Raw genomic sequence first — 24,135 nt, 5'->3', positions numbered from 1 at the left:
CATGAACACACTTAACCTGATAAGAATATTTTGCAAATGAAGAGCACATGGTTTTGTGTATGCCATTCTTTAGGCTCATATACAACTAACTGAACTACTCATGACGGTCACTTATCCCAATAACAATTCTTGATCACTTAGAAAGCAGTGTGATTTAGACATTTGTGCATAAAACCTCTTCTGGGGGGTGCAGCCCTCCAGATTCCCTGCTTTATATATGTAGCCCCCAGACCTCCTGCTTCATATATACCTACTACCTTGGTGTGCACCTTCCTTACCAAACCTGGGTCCACCCCTGCGCTTCTCCTTAGTGAAATTTTGATGGGTCATAAATAAGTGATATCATTAGAAAGATTCTAAAGGAATATATATATACAAATGAATTTTGTAATTCCATCCATGAGTTACTGCATAATATTGTGTCAGCAGCTACTTACAAATACAACAGAAAGGTAATACCAGGGCTCACTCTAGCGTACGAGCACAGAATAGTAAGGAATACCCCTATATTTTACATGTATTATGCATGCTTTATTACAGAGAAGTGGAATAATTCATTCACAGCAGTGATGCTAGTCACAAATACTGGAGATGGTAATCTGACTATTACAAATATTGAAGGATACTATTGTACTACAAGTGAGCGATATCAGTGACATGGCTGCAACTGCTTGTTTAAAAATTGCTGTGCATTGAATACTAGTATCCTAATCGTGTAGTGTAAAACTATGAGGAATCACATATGAAACAAATTGAAAAGGACTTACTTATTGCATCTATAATCTAATAGAGCAGTCAGAGTTTGGCTTATAGGTGTATATTACTATAAAAGAGCAGTCATCCAGTATGAGAGAAATCTCCAGTTAGTTAACTTACTGATCATGCACACTATGCAATAATGTTACTATTTAAAAATAGATGATGGAACAGGTGGTTGGGTGAAATGTGACGATGCTTGGATTGGGGTAGAGTCTTATGATGACTATCGTTTCCTTGACATTCCAAATTTTAACATTGAATCAGCAAAGACTGTTACCCTGGCTGTGAGGCTAAACATCAAAATACCAGAATTACCAGGTAGTAAATAAACCTACTTTACTGACAGTAAATTTGTAGCTGTATTGTACAGGTACACCCAGACCATCACTTTGGAGAGCTCACCATTCCTTACCACAGCCACTCCATCTAAAAGCTGTTTTCACTGATCACAAAAATCACACAACATCAATAAGATTTGAGTTTGTAAGACACAATCAATATTGGGTGATCGTATTCTTTTAAACCCTTGGTGTTAGGGTAATCCTCCCTTGCATCTCAATACCGTTAAGACATGGGAGTCAAACTGGGAAAAAGGAGGCTTGTATGCTTACTGTTTTGCAGATAATGCAAACACACTTCAAAGAAGTGATGCAGCTGTCTACTTTGTAGGGATTTAGCATATAATGTATGGTATAATTGGCATGTTCACCTGTAGGAGCCTACTGATGGAGTGTTGTGTTACCATCCTGTTTTAGAAGGATCAGACAGTAGTAACATCTACTACATTGAATCGGTGATGGAAAAGCAAGCCTACAAAGCTGTGGTGGGTTACAGTTGGCACCTTTGTACTATAGCTTAATTTTCTCATGTGTGTATGTTATCTAGCAAGCTGGTGAGACTGAAATAGAAATTAAAGAATATGCAAAACGAAATGATATGACTGAAATGAAAGTTTATGCCTTAATAGATTTAAAAGAAGAAATAGCATATGGTCTTAAGGTTAGACAGACAATTATTGTATGCTTGTATCTGTCTGTAGGCACATTTCATGTGACCAGTTTGCCACAACTGTATATATGCGCAAGTCATAATTCTGAAATTGAATTAGCTACTCTACATCTAAAGTTTGATATATAGCTACATGTATACCCTTGAATTTTCAGTGCTGTTCCATTCTATATAGTTTTTTCTGCATTCCAGAGTATCTGAATGTAGGACCACAGTTTTCAAATGGCTTGGACTGGTATAATTGACATGAACATCTCTGTAGGGTTGAGTAAGTATACTCAAATGCTTTCCTATACATGCTACTAGATTATTCTTCTATTTCTGCGTTCTTTAATTGTTCACCTAGATTCACCATGTAGAGCATGCTATAATGTTTAGGTAGATCTGTTTGCATAAATTTGATGCTTAGAGATGAAATATACAAGTCATCATGAAACGATGCTATGCATATTACCATGTGCCACTTGTGAACCACTTTGTACTTCCATAGATGATTATTAAAACTCCAACGTCATTTGCAATCACTCACTGCTTGCTCCCAAAACCTCCTAACCCCACTACTATGTCACTGACTGTGTCACCAGAAGTTAGTAAACATAATATGTGTTATGTAGTATGCAAACATATAATACATATATACCTGCATGCATAATTGTATTTGTAGTCAGTGAAGGTTGGTAGTGATGTTATCATCAAATGGAAAGTACCACGAGCTGCAAAGAAAGATTACATCTGTAAGTAGAACATGTCAGCCACCTATCATAAACTGTAGTAGGGGTAGTACATATATGTACATGTTATGTATTGTAAAGATGTGCTTCAGTGCACACTTGAGGTGTCTATGTGCAGAGGGTGTGGTCCTAACACTTGTAAAGAACTATAATTAATAGACTATTATTTCACATTTCTATAGGCTACCATGTTTGATTTCATAACTTTTTAACTCAGATATATTAAAGGCCACATCCTTTTAGCTGTTTTGGTATGGTTACATTATTCAGCAACCCAAATTCATTTCTAGACACCTCGCTAGATATGTACGTATGTTAATCTGAACATATGTATGTAAGATTACAGCTTATAGTAAGTGATGAATACAGCTTGTACTTGATGAAAGCAAACGTAGTGTATATAAACATATAACAATAATTTAATAGTTATGTGCAAATTTTATAGTAGCTACTAGCTAGTAGTTATATATATGGCTGTCTCACCAGATGTATACACAGAACATGGCAAGAAGAGTATTGACAACATTTATATGTATAATGAACAAGCCCAGCTGAGTGGTGAAGTAATAATGAAAGTAAGCAGTGTAGCTGTATATTTTCAAGTACACAGTTAAATTATACAGGCTCCCAACCATCCTGGAATATATGAAGCACGCTACTATCCTGCCTCACTGAGTACTTTAATAACAGGATATTACCATGATATCTACTGGCTGAAGACAAAGTTTACTGTTGTTCAGTAATTTCCCAGAAAGCTGTTATTAATTACACGTATAAATTTGTGCTAAGAAAATTGTCAACTGAAGAATGTTACTCTGTCATATAGTAAATATGTGTATGTGTACTGAGCACACAAAGAAGTCTATTAAAGCAACTACAGTGAAACCTGTGTATTACAGGCAGCTTGGTACCTTCATTATAGAGGTAGAGCTAAGAATTTGCTCATTGGTTGAAACAGACTTTTAGAAGTTTAGAACACATGACCTGATTTGACCTTATAGACATGGCGTGGTGATGATGTCATCAGCGAGTGTAAAGAAAGATTCATGCCACCTATATTGTACATTGTAGTATCTATTGTATTGAGATGTGCTTCAGTACATCTACTGAAGACCCTTTATAGTACATCTACTGACAGTATGTTGTGTACAGAAAAAGTCTGCAAATAAATCTAAGATGACCTGCATGCATAAGAGTCTCAAAATTTCAAATGTACACTGTAAAAAATGAAGTACATCTTGCACACCAATATGCCAACTGGTGTGTCTATTGTGACATATCAGTGTGCTGGACTCACTTTATTTATTAGTAGTGTATAGCCATAAGCTACTTTGTGCATTGAAGTTGGCTTCAACAGCACAACCTAAGGTGGTTTCCAAAACTTCCCAATAGCATCATTATCTATGCATTTACCAATGTTATTTTGTTCTATGAGAATTTGCTAACCATCCGGTTCATTGTGAAGTATAAATGGTAAATATGTACTACAATAAAGTTGTTGTTACTGTCACATCTATACGTGTTAAAATTTCAAAGGATTCCCTATTTAAATAAAACAACTGCCCAAAATAGAACACTTGGGCTTTATGGCGAATATAGAACACTTTTTTTTGCTTTGATACTCCCACGCAAAGTTCTATATACATGCAGTATTTAAATTAACGAGGACAAGAGAGATGGATGAAATTGATTATTTAAGCTCTGGAACTGATCAGGAGATGATAGATAATGAAAGCTCTGGAACATAAATGGACCTCACCAGGATATGTTCCATACCTTTCCCTGGTATACAAACTGGTTCTTACAACACTGGTCTTACTACTGGGTGGTATTCACTATAAAAGCCAAGAGAAGTTTGCACAAGCCTTAAAATATTTTTTTTGCCAACCTACGGATATCCGGTATGATAACAATACTATCAACCTGTATGATTGCTAGCACCATGATAATCAGTTTTCAGTTAGGAGTGGAGTCCTTTATCAGTTGCATTGCCTACAAGTTCCGTTTGCTTCCAATTCATGTCAACAACATGTCATTTGTGATAATAGCAGCTGACAAGGTGTTTGCCATCAAATTTCCTTACAAGTACATATACAGAAGAATATTTGTTTGCGCAATGCATGTTTCAGTCTAAACTTATAGATAGGTGACATAATAGACTAGCATGCTCATTGTGCAGCAGGCGAGCAATTACTAGCTAAGCCAAGTTAAGCAAGCTCCAGCAGCTCTTCATACATCATGGTGCATTTGCACAATGTTCCTAAACTACTCTAGTAGCTAGTTGGCATAATAGACAGTATGCTTATATATTGTGCAGCAGGCAGTGGCCCATAAATGCAGTCAGCTTTGGACACTTTTTCACTAGAGGCGCTTATAATTTCTAATTGGTGTAAACATTGTGCGAGACGCCATGATGGAAGAAAAGGTGGATTGGCCGTGTACTGGATCCAAAATGCATTTTGATGGTCAATGAATGTCAATATCAGAGGCACTTTACTGGCCATGAATAAACTGAAGCACAACACTAATTAGCTAAATCGACCGTATGAAATATTTCGAGGTTGAGCAAAGTTGCTAAAAATAAAATTTTAGCAGATTTGCAAACACTCCCACAATGTATTAGACTATATGGAGGTCTAAATATTTCAAAGATTAAATTTTCGCTGATAACCCCCAAAACTGTGAAATCAGTGAAAAGTTCCCCCCCTCGAAATGTTTAGGCTATACAGTATCAATCAAAACACAATAATTATGAGAACTAATCTGTGACCTTCTTCATCCAACAAACTCCTTCAGCTATACGTTTGACTCAGAAGCAGATCAAGGAGCTGGCAAGGGGAGGGGCACAAACAAGTTCTAGAAAAGGGAATCTACTCTGAGCAGCTAGTATACTGAAGTAGAGATTAAATGTCAACTAGTGTGCAGGTGTAGATGACCTCTCTTGTTTCATTGCACTCTATCTGTTACCCCTAATTTTCCTTACACTGCTTTGTTTACTTCTTTTGCAGTAACATAACATTGCATACCACATCACAGGAAAAAGAATGGGGCCAATCACATGACTAAATGCACACCCAATTATCAATGTAAAGTCACCATTCCATCAGCTTTGTTCCACCTAGCTGTTGTACAGCTTTACAAATAAAGAACAGTACAAGAAGTGCCTCTGGAAACAGTCACTAAGGAAATTATGGTTGAACGTGTGCCCCAGCTATCAATTGCAAAATGGCTATTTCACTTCAGTTCCAGCTATGTTCCATCAATTATACAGCATTACAAGTGAATATCAGTATGAGAAGTGTCTCTGCAAATTATCCAGCCTCACACTATGAAAAATAAAGCACTGAAGCCATGTCATGAGTTACCGCCAATCAACTAGCAGAGAAATAGATGGAGGACAAAGGTAGGTCCATGATAGTAGCTGCTGCAATTGACAAAAAGGCATGTCTTGAGCCGAATCCAAGTGCCATCAAACAGTGAAGAAATCAAGTCTGTAGTCTTATCCATAGTGGAGTTATATGCTTGGCTGGAGGCACCAGTCAGTTAGCAGAAGATTCAGTTAGCAGAAGATTCTGTTATGAAGCTGGGAAAAGTGAAGCTGGTTTTGGATAATATTCTTGCCCAAACCTTCTACTATACAACACTACCATACTGCATGATCTATAGGTAATATATACACATAGCAGCAAATAATCCCCTCTCAGTATAGAATTTTATTGTCTAGACCATTGAAAAAGGATGTGAAGGTTAAAAGCTAGGCAGGGGGGGTTGAATGGTTCGAATGAACCTGGAATATATACCAGTGCCCCACAACAATCAGGTCTAACTGTTATAAATCTTTTATTAGACCAATTCTTAAATATGCCGCACCAGTTTGGTGTCCTTTTCAATAGGCTCAGATCTATCAAATAGAGAGGATACAGCACAATATGGCACCATTTGTGATGAATGACTACTCCTGATACAGTAGCGTTACAAGACCATTTATCCTGGCCCACATTAGTAAACAGGTGAACTTACCTAAAACTATTATTGTTTTACAAAACTGAAAAGATTCTTGTCGAAACCACCATAAACTTGACACCATTGGATTCAGTCACACCTGTTACTATACCATCCCTCCCATCAGAACTGAGTCTACAGAGATGCCAAGGTTCACAATCACTTAGGAGTGAGATTTCCCTGACGAGATGTAGATTTACAATTAATGTGCAACAGAGCCCCCATTGTTATCTTAGGAAGGCTCTGCACAAGTTAGCTACCATGCACAAAGCAACATACAAGTTAATAGAGTGATTGCCATTTACAGGATGTAATGGATAATAGCTGATAGTTCCCATAATACATAAACACAGACCTCTCAACCTGGAAGCAGACCTGGTCATGAGACAGCCAACCACCCATCCCTATGCAGCTGTAAAGCCTACCATCTATACATTTGTTTTAACAAAAAAATGTTTTAAAAGGCACAACTAGCTAGCTATGTGAGTGCAATACTGCTGTTTACCGCAGCTTATAATATCTCTATGCTATAGTGTAGCCTACTATATGACAAGAACCTACTATTTTTGCTCCATCATTGAATCACATGATATCAGTCTTTCAACTCAGCTGATGTACTGGTTCACCAGTGATTCATCGTTGAAATCACCTCTCATTTCCTGAGTAATCAGTATCCAGCTGTAGATTTAGTGTTCAGCACAGATTTTCCGCACAAGTACACCTCACAACAACCGAAATTAAGCAAAAAACATTTGTAATAACACAATTGGTAGGATTTCACCTAATTCTTCACCTTTTATGTGTGCTGAGTCTTTTCTCAAAAGATTTCACCTTCAAATAGGGCTCAGACAGTTCATTGAGTTGACAGCGAAGTGACTCGTGTGACACATTCAAAAATACGGGAAACCGCCAAAATTTCCAGCTCAAAATACAGAGGCGCCCCAATATTCTAATTAGAGCAACTCACCTAAAATCGGACGGGCTCCAAAATCGGATGCAATTACTCAAACTACAACAGGAATTTTTGGACAACTCAGATGTCTTTTGATAGTTCAAGGCTGTGGGACGTTGGGCACCAAGTATCAGCTCTCTCGGCTTTTTTGTCTGGTGGCAGCAACCCTGCAAAGTCATTTCCTATTAATACGTATAATCGGAAAAAACAGTCGATTCACGGACACTCACCGTCTACATATCAGACTTGCATTCAATCAACAGTTTTCTACCTTAAAGTAGTAGAGTAACTCATCTACTTTCTAAATATCCTTGGTTTATGTACACAAATTCCTTTAATCACAAATTACAAATCAAATAAAATGAGACGTCACTGGAGTAATAATCGCACTATGAATTTAAGTATACGTAAGTAAACGGTGTTTGTAAAAGTATACGGTGAACAGTTCCTGTAAACGTATCTCAAACAACGTATACTTAATCAAGTTTCCGTATACCTAAATTTATGGTGGCAACTATTTCTCCAGTGACGTCTCATTTTATTTGATTTGTAATTCGTGATTAAAAGGATTTGATTAAATAAACCAGGGATATTTAGAAAGTAGATGAGTTACTCTGCTACTTTAAGATAGAAAACTGTGGAGTGAATGTAAGTCTGATATGTAGACGGTGAGTGTCCGTGAATAGACTGTTTTTTTCCGATTATACGTATTAATAGGAAATGACTTTGCAGGGCTGCTGCCACCAGACAAAGAAGCCGAGAAAGCTGATACTTGGTGCCCAAAGTCCCACAGCCTTGAACTATCTAAAGACATATGAGTTGTTCAAAAATTCCTGTTGTAGCTCGAGTAATTGCGTCCGATTTTGGAGCCCGTCCGATACTAGGTGAGTTCCTCTAACTGATCATGTGATACCTGCTACATAGACATTTTGTGGCTTAAATCAAGGAGATTTAGCATGCCTTAGAAAATTTTATTGAAAATCGTGAGAAATCATGTGATCAGAAAGCGGTCGTGATATGAAGGCTGAAATTGTGTGTCTCACGACCAAATTGTGAGAGTTGAGAGGTCTGTAAGCAAATTAATGGATCTATTATATTAGTGCAGTTGGATAGCTAAACTACTTTTCCTCAAATTCAGCTGCAGTCACTTCATGGCTAGCTCTCAGCTTTAGATAGAATCCATCACACAATGAATGGTAGTACTGCCACACAGTCCATCCTTGTAATCCCGCCAAACTCGATCTAATGCCTACTTTAGTGCCTTAAATGTTTAAAATAGAGGCAAGTGCCTATAAGTATAACTACTGTATTCAGTTATAAGCGCATGTAGTTAGACTTGGAGCTTGTAATTAATGGCAAATGTTGAAGAAGAGTATAGCCACTCTGCAATGTGTGAGATTAGCAGTTCCATGCGTGTGAGCGTGAGATTGCATGCAGTTGAGTGAGACTCACGCCCAATGCGTGAGACTTGGTATGTCTGCACTGAGACCTTTGCACATTCCTACCTACCTTCAGCTATCAAGATGTGGAATAATCTCCCCAAGTCACTGGTGATGATCAACAACTTAGATGAATTTAAAAATACTAGCACACTATCTGTTATAGCACTCATTTGTACCATTATCTGTGTTGTATACTCTGTGTGAGGTTTACACAGTAATAATAATAACAGGAACTTATAAGCGCCGAAGACGCAAAGGAGCGTGAAACTTCCATGAAGTTGTGTGGTAACAGTGTCGAAATCCAAACTTACCTTATACCATAATAGTGTTGAAACCTCACCAACCACACAGGCCACCCTACACGCCTGCTTAGTCATTATAAACAAATTCACTAGTGCTGTGCAACACGAGATGAACAGTACCAGTCATGGCATCTTCGGTGCTTATAAGCTCCTGATAATAATAACCCCCCTTTCAGAGGCAGAATTTTTTTAAATTCAAAATCATGCCAAATCTTACAGCTCTGGAGCTCTCAGGTAGCTACTTGCTCACTGCGCTCCTCTGTACTACTCTTGAGGGTCACATCACATTATAATGCTGAACCATTGCAAATCGTATCTATTACATCACGTGATCAACTATGCACATGATGCATAGTTGAATGGCACGAGTGAAATGGCAAAGGACTGTTCAATGGTTGGTTGGGACATATTACAAGGCAGCAGCTGCTAAACTTGAGTGGTCGTGTTATACATGTGTCAGGTTAGAACAAACTGTGAATTGTTGATGTATAGTTACCTGATGAATGGTTTGTTTATTTGTTACATATTGTGGGCACGTGATGTCTCGAACATATTGGAGTACAAGCCAAGTCTGAAGTGACCATCAACAGGAGGACCGGCCGAGAATAATGTATAGGTGCCAACTAAGGCACTCGAGTGTGGAGGACTTCTGTGTGCTAGGAAATTGAAGCTGGCTGTCAGTATGCTGTCTGGAAGTGAATAGTTAGTTTTACAATAGGTTTATAGTTTCTATAAGCTGCATAAATAGCGGTCTAGGGGAAGCACCCAGGCCTTCCCCTTAAGGCATTCCACTTAACTCTGAACCCCTTCAAAAAATCCTGGCTACGCCCCTGGGAATAGGGATCATGGAGGTTTGGATATTCTCACAAAACAAATCAACCAGAAACAAGCCATGCAATGCCTTCATAACACCTTAGCAGTATTGGTGAGATATAACCAAGCCCCAAGGTGCCTTCAGAAGGCTGCAGGCTTGGTTTTTTCACTGCTGTGTTACTTTTGGAATACCACAATGCACGCATCATGGACTTACCTTTGTCCTTGTTAAGCTTTTGTGTCCCATTATTTTCACTAGGTGTCAATTCGTAGTAGTGCTTTGGCTTCCTTCTGCTGACTATTACATTTAGAATGGTAACTCTGTATTTTTCATAGCAACTGGATTGATTGCAGTTGTACTGTTCTTAATTTGTAACATTGTTTAACAGGCTGACAAAAGCTGAAAATGAAGCATATGACTATTACATTTTTCAGTAGTTGATATTATAGGCAATTCCAGCCCAATTTTTAAATTTAGGGAAAATGCACTTTTATATGCTCAATAGATTTTGCTGATCTCAGAAATATATAGTTTGTTGGGTTGAAATTATAGCTACTTTTGCATGCATATAGACTATATGCATGCAATAGTAAGTGGCTATCTCAAGTAAGTAAAACGATTAAGTTAACAACTTATAAAGGTAAAGTGGAGGTGTCACAATGATGCAAAAATACCTAGGGTGGAGTTGTGGTTTCAATTATGGCATTATTATGAGGACTTTGAAGTGGTTTATACTTCTGAGTTGATGACACAACCATCAGAAAATTGTTGTGTAGTTGAAAATTGTAAACCTGAGCAAAGTAACTGCACACTTTAAAGTAAGCACCAGTGAATACCTTCTACCTGACAGTACATTGTAAAGAATTCTGCATATATTAAAAGATTACAAAACAACACAAAACTTACTTAGATGTAATGTGCACAATAAAACCATAATGATCAATGTGTGGACAAACCCCAAAGTGATTTCCATCCCCATTGGGACTTGTATGACAGAGCAATCTCAACTTAAATGCGTGTTATTTTATTCCATGGTTCTATTGGAGAATATACAGAGAATTTTGTTATTAAAAAAATTTGCAATACTGGGTATATAGCTAGTTGCCAGACACAAAATTAATTTAAATGGAGCCATTCTTTCTTTTGATGCAGTATATGCTGTTTCACCAGTCATAATTACAATACAAAAGAGGACAAAGAAAAATTGACTGAAAGTAGGGATTGAATGTCTTGCAGCTAGGTATATAGACAACCTCTCTTGTTTACTTTTATTTCTATGATCCCTAATCAAGCCTAAAATTTGGTGTACTTATATGGAGGGGATCATGCACTAGCTGTGACTACACAGGGACCAAATAGAATGAGAGACTCTGCAGTATATGCTGCTACACAAACACAATGAGAGTCTCTCATAGTAGTACAGGCACAGCCAGTTAACATTCTCTTCCCTGCATGTTATCTTAAATTGGTTAATCATTGTATACAATCAACACCTAAATGTCAAGTAATGCATAAAGAAATTAAAGTTCACATACATTTCACTGCAACAGTTAATTATAGCCACTTGAATGTATTGCAATGACCTTGCTTACATCAACTTTTGGCTTCTTACTGCACATGCGAACAGCAATAAAACCAGGCTTTACTCCAAAATCATTTTCAATCATTTGAATGGCATTTGACTTGCCTGCTGGGGAACACATTAGCATTCTTAGGTTCTTTGATGATGTCTGGCTACTCATAGTTTGGGCTGCTGTGTAAATCAACTTCTTGGCAATCTCCAAGTTGTCTGAATACCAAGGACCAACGATGGCATCCTGTTTATCTGCACCCTCTCTTATGGTGATACATCCGACAGTATCATCATTCTCATTTACTGCTACCCAAGTAAAGCTTTCAGGAAGTGTCGCCCATCGCTTGATGAAAACTGTTCGATGAAGACCGTATACCTTTGCATTGTACTCATCAAATTTATCAAACTCAACTTCACTTAGTGGCTTAGCAGAGACATTTCCAATACTCTCAGTCATCTTATACTTCTCTGTAATTGCCGAAAGAGATATAATATACTCTCTGTTGTCCCACCCAATAATGTTTAGACCCATTGACTCATACTGAGACATCATAGTGGTGATAGAATCTAAACAAATATTAGCACTAGTGTCTCTGCACTCCCACATAGCTTTCCAAATCTTCAATCCATATCCCTTCCCTCGTAGTGGTTTCTCCACTATGAACATTGTGATATATTGCATGACGTCGCCGTCTTTTCCCAAAGTAATCAATGCAACGTGTCCTATCCTCTTTCCGTCAAGAAACCCAAAGAAGACCTTAACATCCAAGTACGGTGGACCGCTGTACATATGGCTAATATCATTAGGGCGTACGTAAGGGGCCATACCCTCGTCTGTTGTCCATTTCAGCAACGCGTCTATATCTTCTTGTGTCAATTCTTGGGGAGATCTTTTTCGAACAACAAAATTTGCCATTTTGACCACCGAGTCAAAACCACCAAATTTCCTGCCAGCCTGATCTTCTCTTTGAATCTCGTTATGTGCAGACTTTAACATGGCGCGCCCCCGATCACGTGAGTTAAGTGCCTCATGGTCAACCGTTGTTTTTCAACTATTACGAGTGATCTTTTAGTACCACTCGTAGTACCATGGACAAGATCAGAGGATATATCGTATTTATACCTGGTGGTTGCCTCAGCAGGGGCTCGAACCTGGGAATCCGTACTCATAATAACCACTGTACCACCGGTGCTGCGGCTAAAAAGTTGCCTCAGCAGCGGGGTTGTTTCAAGTTGCCAGATCGAGTGCCAGATATACATGTATAGCCACTGAACTAGTGGGTAGCTTCAATACTAGCTTCAATGTGGAAGATATTAACTTGTCTACGTTGTATGCATAGGGCTGAATGCCTGGTAATGAAAAAGAGAAAATTCATCAGATCTAACACATGTTTCCAGTGTGTTTTTATCACAAAATTTTCTCTGTTAAAGCATTGAGTCATATTGAGTGCACCTATCAGTGTCACACCCAACCTACCATAATACTCCAGGCCAGACTGTGGTGGGGAATTGCAGAAGAAAACCATTCTCCTGGAACAACAAATCCTCTAGGATAAGCCCGAGACTTTTACTAAAAACACACTTGACTCTTGTTTATGTTCTTGTTATTCTAAAAGTATTGATTGTGGTATACACTTTACAAACTGTGCTTGTCCTTTGACCAATTGCAAAATGCTAGACAAAGATTGGAGTACAGGATATTATTGATGTGCCATTTACTTTGAGGTCAACTTGGGTACAATCTACCCAGTGCTCAAACTAAAGAACACGTGGTATATAACTTTGATGGGTTAATGACAAACAAAGAGTACTATAATAATGCTGTTGTGTGAGAGTTTTGTTGTCACCTATCTAGCTATTACTATGAAAGAGATACTGTGTGTCCTCTTTCAAACTGCTTACACTACACGTACATACTTACTCTGCACTCACAATAATCATGATAGAGAAAAGGCTATATTGTGATACAAGAAACACACATTATTTAGTGAAAAGCTGCTTGATATATTTGCAAAATATAAGGATATTTCTCTGGCAACATGTGGTGATCCATAAAAATCAATAATATTGTCAACTTCGTCAAATCATTGTTATAAGTTGATTGAATAAAACTTTCCCTGTGAAAACATTAACTATCGTGATATAAGTCCCATGATATCATGATATTAAAATTTTCATATTGTGGCATCACTAGTCCACATTACACTGTACAGTGAAACCTCTATAATCCGATGCTCATTGGGATAAGAATTTGTGTCAGATTAGCAAGGATGTCAGATTATTGAGGTAGTATTACATAGAAAAAGTCTGTTTGGTATACAAAACTATGTCAGATTATAGTGATTACAGAGCTGTTGGATTAGAGAGGTTTCAGTGTATTGTCCAAAGGTTCTTGATTACATCAAGAGTTTATAATACGGGGCCATAATGCTCCCTTACTTATTATACAATTGCTTAGCTCCTTTGCCGTATGGTGAATCCTGTTGGATTAAAATTTATAATTTAGAAGTGTGTGAGCTGTGTCATGATATATAGTGTCATATACATAAAGACCCACATTTCACCATGGTCATGAGTTCATGGATATGCCTTGCCTCTGGTAAGACCCACTGCTTTGCATAGTGAAAGTCAAAGGGAATCACCAGCCATAAATATCCAACAGAAAGACACCCAAGCCAACGCATACAGAGTGGTCAGCCTGAGCTTTCATAAGGAAGCCTGTACACACATATAATGAACAAGTCAACAATTTAAAAGCTGATGCCAGGATATGTCTCAGTTGAATGAATATGTGTAGCCTCAGTGCCTTTGGCACTTAAAGCTCCTGTATGTAGTGTGTATAGTACAATATGGAAATGGTTATTCAATGCGGATGTGTATTATGTTAAAGTGTACGCTTGATCATGAAATGTTTCTATCACGATTATCGTGATATAAGATATATTGTGGTATCGTTTATGGAGACACCTTAAAATCAATCACCAATAGTGTCATTTCATGAACTAAGATACTGTACTTTTACTAAGTCCTATAGACAGATTCCATTGTACTCGTATCCTTGTACAGGATAGTGTATGTGTGTGGTGTAAGCACCATGTAGTCCACCCAGCTGTTAACCCACCCAGCTGTAACATCAATGGGTACCTGGTGTAAACTGGAGAAACAAATGCCCAACTGTCCTTGTCTCGCTTAGAGTTGGGGTTGTTGTGGAATTTAAGTTCTGTGACCTCTCTGTGTGTGTGAGAAATGGACAGTCCTCCTGTGGGTTACTAACTAGCTCTGCCCCAGGAGGATTTCCTGCACAAAGTTCAAGTGCCCAAGTGGTGCATAGGCATCCCAGTGTTGGTTCACTGTTGTTTATTTACTATGTTGCATATAAAGTGTTGATCAAGATGAATTACTGAATTACATGATAGTCTTTCCTACATAAAGCAAACTGCTAGTTGTAATTTAATTGCTGCTTTCTGTTAGATAAGAAGTTTCTAAGAGATTACTATGAATGCCCAATGAAGTTAACGTTGGCAACAAACGTTGGTCTGGGACAGTGTCATATGCTTTTTGTAGATTGCATCAACACAGTAGCCATTATCCAGATGCTGAGTAAGGTAATCCAATACCTGTAATAACTGGGTAGAACTGGAACATGATCTGCCTGGCCAAATTGGTAGTCAGTAGTTACTAGCAAGATTCCATGCACCTTTCTTATGAATCTGTGTTACAATGGCACACTTCCAATCTGTTTGTAAAGTACCACTCAAAAATGTGACTTGTTGAATAAAATGGATAGTGGATGAATTAATTACAATACCATACCAATTGTCACATCACACCTTTTCTTGACTCAGTAGATGACTTGTTCTTATTCCAACGTGTTACCAAACCAACAAGGATCAGGCTGGATTTAGTGTTTACAAATGAGCAGGGCATGAATAAATGAGTAACTTCAGTGAAAGAATGAGACACTGGTATTGAGAGGAGTTGAAGGACTACGATAAATACATGACCAGAGTCATTGGTGGTTGATCCATAACACTAATGCTGCTGTCATCTTGCAAGCTTGTCAGTTGTTCGTGTCTGAATTTCTTCCCCACATACACTGTCATTGGAAATATCCACCACCTGTAAGGCAACCAATTTGCAGAAGGGATTACGTTGAGTGCTATTTGTAACATGTGCTCAATATTACTAATTGACTCTATCGCGCATGCGTGCAGTGTGCGATATAATTAGAATACAAGTACAGAATGTGTCAGCATGATATAACTACTAGTGGTGCATGCACAGGTGTGAGTCAACCAGTTCAGTCCATACATCATCTCCCTTTCTTAAGAATAACGTTTCGGGGGTCTCATTGTAGTGCCAGTTTGTAAACGAGTCCGGATCGGAGATCTTGGCAATGTCTGATGTTCTGTAGCATTAGCTGCTCCCTCACTTATGGGTTCCTCTGGAAGAGGTGTGTCAATCTCCAGGTCTACATCTCTGTAATATTGTGAAGGACCTCCTATCCTGGGTGCCAGGTGATGACGGTTTCTGCGAACTAATCCTGAGGAAGTCCGAACTGTATAGGATCTAGGCATGTGAGACTTTGAAACTATTGTCCCTGGTACTTGCTGTCTCCCGGTTCGCACCCAAACTGGAGTATTGGTGTTAAGCATTGGAAGGGATCTAGTTCTGTGCCTGCGGTTGAATTGTATTTGTTGTTTGGACTTGTAGGCTTCGTCTGTTTTCTTAAAATGTTTTAAGTCAGCAGAGGGGAAAGTTGAGGTAAGTCTGTGACAATTTTCCGTCCAAACAATAACTCTGCAGGGCTGAGAGAACACCATGGGAGTGGGGTGGCTCGATAGCTGAGTAATGCCATGTGCGGATCTGAAGACCCTTTCAGTAACCCTTTAACCGTCCTCACTGCTCTCTCCACCAACCCGTTGCTTTGTGGGTATCTTGGGCTACTTGTAACATGATGGAAGCCATATAGCGAGGAAAACTGTTTAAAGGTACTGCAGTTAAACTGTGGTCCATTGTCAGTTACTAGTGTTGACGGGATACCATGTCGTCCAAAAATCGATCTGAGGGCATTCACTATAGTGGTTGAAGTAGTGCTATGTAGCTGAATGACTTCTGGGTATCTTGAGTAGTAGTCAATTACCAGGAGGTGTTGGGTGCCATCCAGTTCAAATAGATCTGCAGCTACTCTCTCCCAAGGCCTTTGTGGTAGTGGCAAAATGATCAGTGGCTCTCGGGAAGGAATGTATGTCTTCTGACAGTGGGGGCAGCTCTTTACATAAGCTTCAATAGCTTTAGACACCCCAGGCCACCATACAGATGACACTGATCGAAGGAGGCACCGGTTTATCCCTTGATGGCCCTGGTGGATTTTTTCTAGAGTCTCAGTACGAAGTTTGACAGGTACAACAATACGACTCCCATACAGCAACAACCCATTGTATAGGCTCAACTCACCACGAAATGGCCAAAAGGGTTTGAGGTCCTTTTGAAGTGAAGAGTGCTTAGGCCACCCTGATTGACAATAGGATATGACTGTTTTAGTGACTGGATCCTCAGATTGCTCTTGACGGTAGACTTGTAAACGTTTCTCACTAGCTGGTAAATAGGAGGTAACACTTTGTATGAAATATTCAATATCCTCCTGCTGGGATAAACTCTGGGCATCCGGAGAGGTATGTTGTGGTACCCTGGAAAGTAGATCAGCAGTATGAAGGTATTTACCAGCAACATGAACAACATTGTAAGCAAACCTCATTAGACGGAGTCGAAATCGAAGTACTCTTGGAGGAAGATTCTCTAGGTGCTTGTAAGTCAGCAGTGGTACTAGGGGTTTATGGTCGGTTTCTAAGAGGATCTGATTGCCAATAATGTAGCTACTAAACTTCTCACAAGCCCAGGTGATAGCCAACGCCTCTTTTTCTATTTGGGCGTATCTACGTTCAGTGCTGGTCATAGAACGGGAAGCGTATGCAACTGGATGCCAGGATGAGCCCTTAGCCTGAAGGAGTACTGCACCAAGACCAAAAGATGAAGCATCTGCGGATATTTTAGTTTGTGCTTTAGGGTCATACATGGTCAATATGTGAGGTGTTGTGAGTTCTGTTTTCAATTGATTAAAGGTTCTATCTTGATCTGGACCCCAAAACCAAGCTTGATTGGTGCTGAGCAGTGTACGTAATGGAGCAGAGAGTTCGGCTGTGTTTGGAGAAAACTTTCCAAGCTGGTTGATTACCCCCATGAACCTACGTAGTTCGGTAATATTAGTAGGGGGAGGCATCTCTTTAATGGCAGAAAGCTTCTCAGGATCAGCAAAGATACCAGATTGGTTGATAATGTGACCAAGGAAGGTAATTTCATGTTTCCCAAATTCACACTTGGCTCTGTTCAGAGTTATTCCAGCACCACGAATTCTAAGCAGCACAGCTCGTAGTCAAGTGTCATGTTCGGTTCTGTCACTGCCAAACACTAATATGTCGTCTAAATGACAAAAGGACACCTGGCAGACCTTCTAAAATGTGGCTCATTTGTTTCTGAAAAAACTCCGGGGCGCTAGATATCCCAAACGGGAGTTTATTGAAGCAATAACGCCCGAAAGGTGTAATAAAGGTGGTAAGGTGTCTGCAGTTCTTAGCTAAAGGCACTTGCCAAAAGCCACTGTTGGCGTCTAATTTAGAAAACACTTTCCCTCCTTAAAGTTGAGCCAAGGTGTCTTCCACATGTGGAATGGGATGTACCTCTCTAAGCACGTTCTGGTTTAATGGTTTTAGATCAACACAGATACGAACCCCTCCAGATTTTTTCTGGACTACTACCATGCCTGCACACCAATTTGTTGGTTGGTCAACTTTACTTATAACTCCTGTGACCTCCATCTGTTTAAGCTCTCGTTCTACCTTATGTCTAAGGGGAATCGGTATCCGGCGGGCTGAGAACAGTGCATATGGCATAGCATCTGGTTTGATTTTTATTTCATATTCAGCTTTCATTGTTCCAAGCCCTTGAAACAGTTCTGGGAACTGGGAAGGAATGCAGCTGGTAGTGTCACCAACAGCATCAACCTTTGTAAGGATATTTAAAGCCAAAATAGCTGGGAGACCTAACAAATTCTGGTTCAGTGTTTTTACAACATACATGTGATGTTTTATTGTGTTGTTTTTGTACCTTAGCTGTACCATAATTCTGCCCAACACATCCAGAGGCTGTCGACTTGGTCCACAAAGTACCGTTGTTGGCTTGTGAAGTCTGGGCTGACCAATGGCATCATAGACTTCCTTTGAAATTGCAGTGACCTCTGCTCCTGTATCAACCTTGAACACCACTTCATTATTGTTCACCATTGCTCGGATGTACCAGGCTGTAACTGATTGTTCAGACTCGTCATTTATGGCATCAAGGTAGCAAAGGGATGTCTCTGTTTGGCCATCGTCATCAGGATCAGGAATGTCTTCGGATACCATAGCCACTGTTTTAGAAAAGCACATTTTGCCAAAATGTCCACGTTGGTTGCATTTAAAGCATGTTACATCTTTAGCAGGGCAGTGGTCCCTAGGGTGACTTTTACCACATCTGGAGCACAGCGACGCTTTCGTCTTGGTGCGGGCCGGGTTACCCATAGGTTTCTGTTTAACATACTCTAGAGTGCATTCTTCCTTCTTTAGAAAGGACTGTTGCTCTTTAACTGCCTCTCTTTGGCGAACGAGTTTCTTGGCCTTCTCTAGGGTTAATGATTCATCCATCTGGAGTCGTTCAGACAAACTACTATCACGGATGCCGACTACTAACCGGTCTCTGATCATCTCTTAGGGTGCCGTACTCGCAGTGTTCTATCAAATTATAGAGACTAGTGATGTATTGTTCAATGGATTCCCCCTCAGCTTGCACTCTGGCGTTGAAACGAGCACGCTCAAATATCACGTTTTTCTGCACCTTAAAATGGCCGTCAAATTTCTCCAGCACCTCGGCGTATTTCTTGCGATTGTCACCAGAAATATTTGTGGAAGTAAGGACATCATCTGCATCATCTCCCAAACAATACAGAAGCGTACTAACTTGTCTTTCTTCGTCTTCTTTACACAATCCAGACGCTACTCGAAACTGTTCAAAGTGTCGACGCCACTTGGGGCATTCATCCGGAGAACTGAAGTTAAATGGTGGCGGAGGCTGGAGAGATACGTTGTACGTAGAGCTCGAGGCAGTCATTTCACTGATTTCAGAAAGGCACTTCTGACACCATGTAACATGTGCTCAATATTACTAATTGACTCTATCGCGCATGCGTGCAGTGTGCGATATAATTAGAATACAAGTACAGAATGTGTCAGCATGATATAACTACTAGTGGTGCATGCACAGGTGTGAGTCAACCAGTTCAGTCCATACATCACTATTGGTAAAGTTGTTTGCAAATATCTACAGTTTAATTATAAACAAAACATAATTAATACCAAAGTCCTAAAGTACATAATATATGGTCAGAGCTTTTGAGAAGACAAGTTTACTTATTTTACCAAGAGATAGTGAGACTATGGACATACAAAATAGGCAGTTCAGTTGCATTATAGTACATCACATTCGCAATTTTTAAAAGCATTAAAATCATATCATGTTTTGTGCCTTGACATGTACATGAGGGTGTATGTGTGTATGCAATGCCATGACAGTATCAAGTGTAAACCGAGGAAGCAAATGTTAACACCACTGTCCATGTCTTGCATGGTGGGTGAAAGTACAGGTGAGACATTGGTCTCCTTGAGAGTCATGGTACAGCCTCCCGCAGGTTACTAGTCCTGCCCCAGGAGGTTTGCACTAATTCAGCATCTGAGTAGTGCACAGATGAGTAGGCATGTCCATGTTAGAATGGTACTGTAGCCAAAGGCTTTACTTTCTGTGTAGTGTTTTGTGTGAGTGAGTGAGTGTGTGTGTGTGTGTGTGTGTGTGTGTGTGTGTGTGTGTGTGTGTGTGTGTGTCTGTGTGTGTGTGTGTGTGTCTGTGTCTGTGTGTGTGTGTGTGTGTGTGTGTGTGTCTGTGTGTCTGTGTGTGTAGCACATTTCTGCAAATGTATTAGCAGTGGCGGCAGCTAAAAATATTCAGAGGGGATTTCAGGTTCCGGAAGTTTGTAGTGGCTGTAGTCCAGGTGGGGCTGTTAGGTTGAACGTAATAGCCTTAGCACTCCAAACTATGTCCTCAGTAAAAGCAAAGCCAAGCTAGCATTTCTCAGTTGGTCAAAGGACAAACACAGTTTGTAAAGTGTATACCACAATCAATACTTTTAGAATAACAATAAGAACGTAAATTGACTAAATTTTGGTGAAGCACAATTTTTAGTAAACGTCAAGGCTTATCATAGAGGATTTGTAACAGGAAGTTGTTCCCAGTGGTGGAGAATGGTCTAATAACTACTGCAATTCCCACTGTGGTCTGACCTGAAGTAATTTGGTAGGTTGGGTGTGACACTGATAGGTGCACTCAATACTTTAACAGAGAAAAAATTCTGGTAAAAACACACTGGAAACATGTGTTAGACCTGATGAAATTTCTTTTCATTACAAGGCATTCAGCCCTATGCATACACAAGCTTATTGGTGTACATATGTAGACTAGTTTATACCTTCCACATTGAAGCTAGTATTGAAGTTATCCACTAGTTCAGTGGCTATGCATGTACGTACTGGCACCCAATCTGGCAACTTGAAACAACCACCAGGTGTAAATACGGTATATCCTCTGATCCTGACCATGGTACTATAAGGTCACTTGTAATATTTTGTTCCGCGGAAAAACACGGTTGACCATGAGGCACACAACTCACATGAGTGGGTGTGCGCCATGTTAAAGTCTGCACATAATGAGATTCGTTTTCTTTATCTCACCTGTTATGACATCAGTGCCTAGTCTGGCACTGCCGACCCTATGTGCCCCAAAAACATGTTGTTTTATACAGTGCCGGCATTTTAAAGTGGCTGTTGCTTCTGTTTACCGATCTCCTTCGGTTGACATCAAGCAATGTATTGAAGACTTATTTTTTTTGCTCTCTCAGTTGTCGATTCATTCTCAGTATATTGTTTTAGCTGGTGATTTGAATATTGATTTATTGCGGCAATCAAAACATCATACTGATTATGTTGACTGTCTCACTGATTTTCAACTGAAACAATTAATCACAGAGCCATCCAGAGTGTGCCCCTTGTCTTCCACCCTTATTGATCACATTGCCTGCTCCTCAAAACTTTCTGTTTGTAGAGTGTTACAGGCAATTGGTGTCAGTGATCATCGGGTTCAGGTTGTTGATTTAGATGTACTTGTTTTACGTCAGGTTCATGAGACTGGTTAAGTAAGATCTTTTAGAAAATGTGACTGGGATAGTGTAAGAGCTTGCTTGTCCAGTGCCCCCTGGTCAGTTATGGAAGTGTTTGATGATATCAATGATATGTGGGAGTACTTCTATGCTATTCTTCATGGATGCTTGCTATTGCTTGGACTCCAATGTCCCTTTAAAGTTAGTCTCTAATAAATACTCAAAGCGACCAACACCTTGGCTGAGTTCAGATCTTCTTCATGCCATTAAGGAAAAATATAGTGCTAAACGCCTTGCAGATCGAACTGAGGATCCTGCTGATATTTCTAAATATAAATCACTTAAAAACCGTTTGAAGAGTTTGGTTCGTTCTGCCAAGTTGGACTATTTGTCTTCACTGTTAAAACATGCTCATCAGGCCCCTCAATTTTGTGCTACATTGTGGTCAGAGGTAAACAGTGTTATTGGTCATCAAAAAACTAGAGCATCTTCAATGGATTCCACTGTTTCATTAGAGAGTATTAGCAATTTTTTTCGGACAGTTGCTGTTACTGACAGTCATCAAACTGCAGATACATATGTTCCTCCAACTCCTGTTGACAGTAGTAGTGGTAGTGACTCATTTCATTTCGATTGTATTGAACCCTCCTTGGTAGTATCATTATTGAAGAAGTTGGATGTTAAGAAGTCTACTGGCCCTGATGGACTATCGGCTTTGTTTCTAAAACAGGTAGCAGAGGAAATAGCAGTTCCATTAACATATCTTTACAACAAATCTCTATCCACGGGGTCATTTCCAGAAGGTTGGAGGAAATCTAATGTCACTCCTGTCCATAAGGGTGGAAGCACTGACGTTCCTGGGAATTATCGCCCTATTTCTGTTGTTCCCATTGTAGCAAAAATTTTGGAAAAAGTTATTGCTTCTCAACTCAGTTTATACCTGGAGAGCCATCAGTTATTGAACGGTCTTCAGGGTGCTTATGGGCATGGCAGGTCTGCCGACCAAATTCTATTATATGCAGTGGATACAATTATACAAGCAATAGACTGTGGTAAACATGTTTGTGCTGCTTTCCTAGATTTAAGGAAAGTTTTCGATTCCTTGGACCATCTGAACTGTCTTTCTGGATTGGGAATCTCTGGCATTGAGCTTCGCTGGTTTGTTGATTATTTAAGTAATCACAAACAGCGTGTGAAAAAAGGGGACTCATTATTCAGATTGGGGTAGTACTTGGGGTTATCCCTCAGGGCAGTGCTCTTGTACCCCTACTGTTTTTAATATATGTGAATGATATGCCTTTGCAGGTGTCACATGGTTGTTTGCTCCAGTTTGCTGATGGCACCTGCCTGGTGACTCTGCTGATGCTGTTACTAAGATGCTTAAGGATGATCTATGCGACTTGTCACAATGGATTACCATCAGTAAAATGAAGTTTAACCTTTAAAAAATCTAGTGTGATGTGGTTCAGTATTAAGCAACCTTCTGTTCCCCAACCTCCAATTCTACATGATGACACTCCTCTAACTGTCGTTGATAAACAGAAATACTTGGGAGTAACTTTTGACAGCAGGCTAACTTGGTCCTCACATATTTCAAAGATTTGTGGGAGCATGTCATATTATCTGATGTTAATCAACTCTCATGTTAAGTATTTACCTTCCACCATAGTGAAGATGTTGATAGAATCCTTAGTCTTTTCACAATACACTTATGCCTTACCTGTGTGGGGACCTGCTATTAGCAAGGACTCTATGTCTTGGTTGCAACGTATGCAAAATAGAGCTGTGCGTATGACTTGTGGTTTGCGGAAGTATGACCATGTGCCACAGATAGAGCAAACCTCGGATGGCTTCCCATGTCTGAGTTTGTAAAGTACCGAACTATTCTCACTATGTTTGGTCAACACTATCTTGGGGAAGGTATCTTACTTCAGCCACCAATAGACTTTGGTCGTAAACATTCCTACAAAACTAGATGTTCACTTTGGTTTGCAGACATTTTTTGATTCAAAAAGAACTTTAGTCAGCGCTTCTTTCGGCATCAGGCTACAGTGTGGTGGAATTCACTGCCACCTAATTTATTTGATGACTTTGCTAATTTTCATGATGGTCTGCTCAAGTACCTACATGACTTGTCTTGAATTGTTTGTTCTTTTGTAATTTAATACGGTGTACTCCAGTACGGAAGAATGGCCTTGCTGAGTACTGTGAGTTTAAATAATAAATCAATCAATCAATCAAAAAGTGCTTGTAAG

The 24,135-nt window shown here is 39.5% G+C and overlaps 2 protein-coding genes and 1 long non-coding RNA gene across 3 annotated transcripts; 2 read left to right on the top strand and 1 right to left on the bottom strand.

Annotated features, from left to right (window-relative positions):
* The first annotated feature begins 433 nt into the window (after nucleotides 1–433).
* LOC136237295 (uncharacterized) lies at nucleotides 434–3,363 on the top strand. Its single transcript, XM_066027646.1, has 11 exons — nucleotides 434–452; nucleotides 565–639; nucleotides 919–1,077; nucleotides 1,130–1,242; nucleotides 1,296–1,424; nucleotides 1,475–1,582; nucleotides 1,645–1,758; nucleotides 2,258–2,353; nucleotides 2,432–2,501; nucleotides 2,985–3,073; nucleotides 3,122–3,363. The coding sequence occupies exons 2-11, from the start codon at nucleotides 570–572 to the stop codon at nucleotides 3,239–3,241; spliced, it is 1,068 nt and encodes a 355-aa protein (XP_065883718.1). The 5' UTR covers nucleotides 434–452; nucleotides 565–569; the 3' UTR covers nucleotides 3,242–3,363.
* Nucleotides 2,355–12,586, bottom strand: LOC136237296 (holothin acyltransferase-like). The gene is made up of 2 exons (XM_066027647.1): nucleotides 10,917–12,586; nucleotides 2,355–2,480 (listed from the first exon to the last, which is right to left on the bottom strand). Exon 1 carries the CDS (start codon nucleotides 12,578–12,580, stop codon nucleotides 11,561–11,563), a length of 1,020 nt encoding a protein of 339 aa, XP_065883719.1. The 5' UTR covers nucleotides 12,581–12,586; the 3' UTR covers nucleotides 2,355–2,480; nucleotides 10,917–11,560.
* Nucleotides 7,969–9,110, top strand: LOC136237297 (uncharacterized). The gene is made up of 3 exons (XR_010692373.1): nucleotides 7,969–8,100; nucleotides 8,170–8,336; nucleotides 8,968–9,110. It is a non-coding gene; the product is annotated as an uncharacterized lncRNA (long non-coding RNA).
* Nucleotides 12,587–24,135: the final 11,549 nt, after the last annotated feature.

The sequence above is a fragment of the Dysidea avara genome, chromosome 10 (genome assembly GCF_963678975.1).
Source record: "Dysidea avara chromosome 10, odDysAvar1.4, whole genome shotgun sequence".
Classification (NCBI taxonomy): domain Eukaryota; kingdom Metazoa; phylum Porifera; class Demospongiae; order Dictyoceratida; family Dysideidae; genus Dysidea; species Dysidea avara.
The sequence above is the reverse complement of the archived record's forward strand: the minus strand, read 5'-3'. Positions and strand labels throughout refer to the sequence as shown.

Excerpts from the sequence above, each read along its gene's own strand:
- LOC136237295 (XM_066027646.1), top strand. The coding sequence starts at position 570 with ATGCTAGTCACAAATACTGGAGATGGTAATCTGACTATTACAAATATT. Across the intron at positions 1,078-1,129 it reads CAAAATACCAGAATTACCAG|GTACACCCAGACCATCACTT; the intron begins GTAGTAAATAAA and ends TGTATTGTACAG. Across the intron at positions 2,354-2,431 it reads CACTGACTGTGTCACCAGAA|TCAGTGAAGGTTGGTAGTGA; the intron begins GTTAGTAAACAT and ends TTGTATTTGTAG.
- LOC136237296 (XM_066027647.1), bottom strand. The coding sequence starts at position 12,580 with ATGTTAAAGTCTGCACATAACGAGATTCAAAGAGAAGATCAGGCTGGC.